At 46.4% G+C, this 5,355-nt stretch overlaps 1 protein-coding gene across 1 annotated transcript in view; it reads right to left on the bottom strand.

The window, feature by feature from the left end:
* GNB1 (guanine nucleotide binding protein (G protein), beta polypeptide 1) overlaps positions 1-5,355 on the bottom strand; it is a 53,065-nt gene that overhangs the window by 16,940 nt on the left and 30,770 nt on the right. The window contains exon 6 of the mRNA XM_011931088.1: positions 680-743. Coding sequence (XP_011786478.1) covers positions 680-743 — 64 coding nt within the window. The remainder of the gene's footprint in view (positions 1-679; positions 744-5,355) is intronic.

Below are 5,355 nucleotides of genomic sequence, written 5' to 3'. Positions count from 1 at the left end.
CTGCAAGCTCCGCCTCCCAGGTTCACGCCATTCTCCTGCCTCAGCCTCCCGAGTAGCTGGGACTACAGGCACCCGCCACTGTGCCCGGCTAATTTGTTGTATTTTTGGTAAAGACAGGGTTTCACTTTGTTAGCCAGGATGGTCTCGATCTACTGACCTTGTGATCTGCCCGCCTCAGCCTCCCAAAGTGCTGGAATTACAGGCATAAGCCACCATGCCCAGCCAACAATACTTTTTATTCAAAACAGTACAATTTGGATTAAGTCTTGAAAATAACATACATTACACTTTAAAGTATGATGATCTCTCCTAAAAAACTAATAATTAAATGAAAAACGATACTTCTGCACTCTATAAATAAAACATGGAACTTCCCAGACTCTGCCCAAACTGGAATTGAGGTCTCCCAGAAACACAGAAGGTCCTCAGCTCCCACCGGCTCGGTAAGGAGATAACAGAAAATAGCACAACAGCACCTGGTTCAGAGGAAGAGACCGTCACAGGTGCTGGCATGTGACTCAGCTCCTGTCTCACCTGCACAACCTCACTACTAACAAACAGAGCTTGCCACTCCTGCCTTCCCTATCTTGTATTATGTGATTTAACAGAAAAGACTCCAGAGCTTAAAATACTGTTTCCTGGGTGGGTTTTCCAAGGAAGGGAATTTTCCAGTCCCTACCTTGTTGGTGGTGTAGCTGTCCCAGATGATAAGTTTACCATCCTGCGAGGCACTGACGAGAAGCCTGGAGGGACAGACAAAAGCAAACCTATCAGTACCACATAACACAGAAAGTGTACAAGGGAAACAGACTAAACCCCAGACTCTGGTGACTTATGTGCTTCCATGTTACAGAGGCTCACGCCTGTAGTCCCAACACTTTGGGAGGCCGAGGTAGGCAGATCACATGAAGTCAGGGGTTCAAGACCAGCCTCGCCAACATGGCGAAACCCTGTCTCTACTAAAAATACAAAAATTAGCTGGGTATGGTAGTGCGCGCCTGTAATCCCAGCTATTCGGGAGGCTGAGGCAGAAGAATTGCTTGAACCTAGGAGGTGGAGGTTACAATGAGACAAAATCATGCCAATGGACACCAGCCTGGGCAATAGAGCAAGGCTCTGTTTCAAAAAAGAAAGAAAGACAGAAAGACAAGACAGAAAGAAAGACAGGAGGAAGGGATGAAGAGGAAGAGGAAGAGGAGAGGAGAGGAGGAAGGAAAGGAAGTCTCTAAATGTCAGACCAACTTTAAAAGCATGAACAAAAACACTGTTACAGACTACAGTTGAGAGTGGAGAGTGCACGGTCCCAACCGAATGCAGGCCACATCACCCCTGGCACCCATTCCCTTTGTCAGCTGAGACAGGCTGACATCATTTCATAAGTGCTTCTGTTTGGTTTCATTACAAATCAAATTAGAGGCTCAAGTCTTTAATCCCAACACTGGGAGGCCAAGGTAAGTGGATCACAGGAGTTTGAGACTAGCATGGCTGGCATGGTAAAATCCCATCTCCACTACAAAAATACAAAAACATAGCTGGGTATGGTAGTGCATGCCTGTAATCCCAGCTACTCAGGAGGGTGAAGTGGCAGAACTGCTTGAACCCAGGAGGCGGAGGCTGCAGTAAGCCAAGATTGCACCACTGCACACTAGCCTGGGCAACAAAGCGAGACCCTGACTGGAAAAAACAAAAACAAAACAAAACAAAACAAAACAAAACAAAACGAAAAAACAAACCACGTTTAAGACATTCCAAATTCATGAAACATTTCTCACCCAAAATACCCCCATGAAATTGCCCAGACTGAGCTAAAATTGGAATCAAGGTCTCCTAGAAACCAAAGGAGGCACTCCCTCCTCACCTGCTTGGTAAACAACAGCACCACTGCGCCTGGTCCGGCAGCAGAGACCAGTAACTATCACAAATTTTTCTTTTTTTTCTGAGATGGAGTCTTGCTCTGTTGCCCAGGCTGGAGTGCAGTGGCACCATCTCAGCTCACTGCAAGCTCTGCCTCCTGGGTTCCCACCATTCTCCTGCCTCAGCCTCCGGAGTAGCTGGGACTACAGGCACCCACTACCTTGCACAGCTAATTTTTTTTGTATTTTTAGTAGAGACGGGATCTCACCGTGTTAGCCAGGATGGTATTGATCTCCTGACCTCATGATCCGCTCACCTCGGCTTTCCAAAGTGCTGGGATTATAGGCATGAGCCACCGCGCCTGGCCTTTTTTGTTTTTGTTTTTGAGACGGAGTTTTGTTCTTGTTGCCCAGGCTGGAGTGCAATGGCGCGTCGGCTAACCACAATCTCCGCTTCCTGGGTTCAAGCAATTCTCCTGCCTCAGTCTCCAAAGTAGCTGGGATTATAGGCATGTGCCACCACGGCCAGCTAATTTTGTATTTTTAGTAGAGACGGGGATTCTCCATGTTGGTCAGGCTGGTCTCTAACTCCTGACCTCAGGCGACCTGCCCACCTCAGCGCCTCCCAAAGTGCTGGTATTACAAGTATTGAGCCACTGCCCCCAACCAGCAATTTTTTTATAATTATTTCCTTGCTCTGGCAACTGTGCTCAGTTTGGAATCCACGTGTTGAAAAGGAGCTCCATACTACAAAGGAAAATATGAATAAGGAGCAAAAGAATTTCACCTTAGCAGGCGAGTAAGGTGGGTGAAAATAACTCCTGGGAACCACAGTTGCTCATGAGAGGTCCTAAGGAACTCTGTAGCATAGAATGCTGTTTTCAATGAAGAGCAAGAAGGTTCTACTGTTTGATGCAGAGATATCTGTCAGTACAGTAAATGATGGCATAAGGATTTTTACTTTTAAGGATTTTATCAAACGAGGGTTTTGTTTTTGTTTTTCTGAGACAGAGTCTCCCTCTGTCACTCAAGCTGGAGTGCACTGGCATGATCTCGGCTCACTGCAAACTCTATCTCCTGGGTTCAAGTGATTCTCATGCCTCAGTCTCCCAAGTAGCTGGGATTACAGGCAAGTGCCACCACACCTGGCTAATTTTTGTATTTTCAGTAGAGATGGGGTTTCCCATGTTAGCCAGGCTGGTCTCCAACTCCTGGGCTCAAGTGATCCGCCTGCCTTGGCCTCCCAAAATGTTGGGATTACAGGCGTAAGCCACGGTGCCTCAAAATGCAGGTTTTAACTATTTCAGCTGTGAACATATGTGACTTCTTAAAGCTGACCCAAAGCTGGAGTAACGCTCTCTCAAGTTTTGTTGATAACTGACACTTTTAATATCAAACTAGATGTTTTGATACACTAAGTACTAACTTTCTTTACAAAGGTGTCAATGAGTTTAACAAATAAAAGCCTTTTCACCTGCAATTTATTACAAAATTTATCACAGAACTAAAAACTAAGTGTAGGCTCCCATCCTATTATTTTTCAGATGCAATTTATTATTATTATTATTATTATTATTATTTTAAGACAGAGTCTCACTCTGTCATTCAGGCTGGAGCAACATGGCACAATCTCAGCTCACTCCAACCTCTGCCTCCCAGGTTGAAGCAATTCTCGTGCGTCAGCCTTCCCAGTAGCTGGAATTACAGGTGTGCACCACCATGCCTGGCTAACTTTTTGTATTTTTAGTAGAGACAGGGTTTTGCCATGCTGGTCTCGAACTCCTGAGCTCAGGCAATCTGCCCACCTCGGCCAGGATTACAGGCGTGAGACACTGCACCCAGCCTTCAGATGCAATTCTTAAAGCAAACTTCTCAATCCAGGTTGTCATCAATATATTAAACACTGAAAATTATTTCTATGTAATGGTATAAGGTTCCCTCTCTAGCTCTATTTCTGCCCAGCCCTTCTGAGACTTTCTGTTAGGTATCAGAGCTGATCTAAAGCAGCTCATCCTCCTAGATTAGGAGGATCACCTTTACAGATGTCTCCCGGTCAGAGAGCTTAATAACTGCTGACTTCCAGAGGGATTAGGGACATGTAAGCTGTCGACTGATCCTCCAGAAGGTGAGAGAAGACATGCCTCCTAGTCCCGGATCAGAGAGCTGTTGGAGAGCTGGGTTCACGTTGCCTGCTAGTGCCTTTACCTACTCAACAATCAATTATCTGAGGTGCCACTCACCTAGAACATAGAGGAAAGAGCCAGGAAGCAAGCTAAATGGCTCCAGGACCCTGAAAGTAGCTGTCAAAAATCAAAACACCTAATGCCCTTCATTTTACTCGAAGGAGGGAGGGTGGTGGCTCATGTCTGTAACCCCAGCACTTTGGGAGGCTGAGATAAGAGATTTCGGTTAAGTCCAGGAGTTTGAGACCAACATGGTCAACATAGGGAGAGGGAGACCTGGTCTCTACAAAAAATATTTTTAAAAAATCAGCTGGGCACGGTAATGTGCACCTGTGGTACCAGCTACTCAGGAGGCTGAGGCAGGAGGATTGCTTGAGCACCACAGTTCAGGACTGCAGTGAGCGAGGATCGCACCACTGCATTCTAGCATGGACAATAGAGTGAGATCCAGTCTCAAAAAAAAAAAAAAGTCACCTTTTAGTACAAACGAATATATTGATAAACATATTACAGATGTACATCTGATACGTTAATACATACATACATAACAAGTAGTCATTGTGGGCCTCGCATGTAGTTTTTTTTTTGAGACAGAGTCTCACTCTGTCACCCAGGCTGGAGTGCAGTGGTGTAATCTTGGCTCACTGCAACCTCTGCCTTCTGGATTCAAGCAATTCTCTTGCCTCAGCCTCCTGAGTACCTGGGATTACAGATGCCCACCACCAACCCGGTTAACTTTTGTATTTTTGGTAGGGACGGGGTTTCACCACGTTGGCCAGGCTGGTCTCAAACTCCTGACCTCTGGTGATCCACCCGCCTCAGTCTCCCAAAGTGCTGGGATTACAGGCATGAACCACGGTGCCTGGCCTTTCATGTAGCTTTGTATTTTGTTTTGCTTTTTGAGACAGAGTCTCGATCCGTCACCCAGGCGGGAGTGCAATGTGTGCGCGCACGCGCGTGTGTATGTATATGTATCTATATCTATATCTATATATTTTGAGACAGAGTCTCACTCTGTTGCCCAGGCTGGAGTGTAATGGTGCGATCTTGGTTCACTGCAACCTCCACCTCCCGGGTTCAAGCAATTCTCCCACCTCAGCCTCTTGAGTCGCTGAAACTACAGGCGTTTGCCAACACGCCTGGCTAATTTTTGTATTTCAGAAGAGATGGGGTTTCACCATGTTGGCCAGGCTGGTCTCAAACTGCTGAACTCCAGGGATCCACCTGCCTCGGCCTCCCAGAGTGCTAGGATTACAGGTGTGAGCCACTGCGTCCAGCCTCATGTAGTTTTGAAAGACAAACTAGGCTGGGCGCGGTGG

Source organism: Colobus angolensis, unplaced genomic scaffold (genome assembly GCF_000951035.1).
Source record: "Colobus angolensis palliatus isolate OR3802 unplaced genomic scaffold, Cang.pa_1.0 Scaffold89, whole genome shotgun sequence".
Lineage (NCBI taxonomy): Eukaryota > Metazoa > Chordata > Mammalia > Primates > Cercopithecidae > Colobus > Colobus angolensis.
The sequence above is the reverse complement of the archived record's forward strand: the minus strand, read 5'-3'. Positions and strand labels throughout refer to the sequence as shown.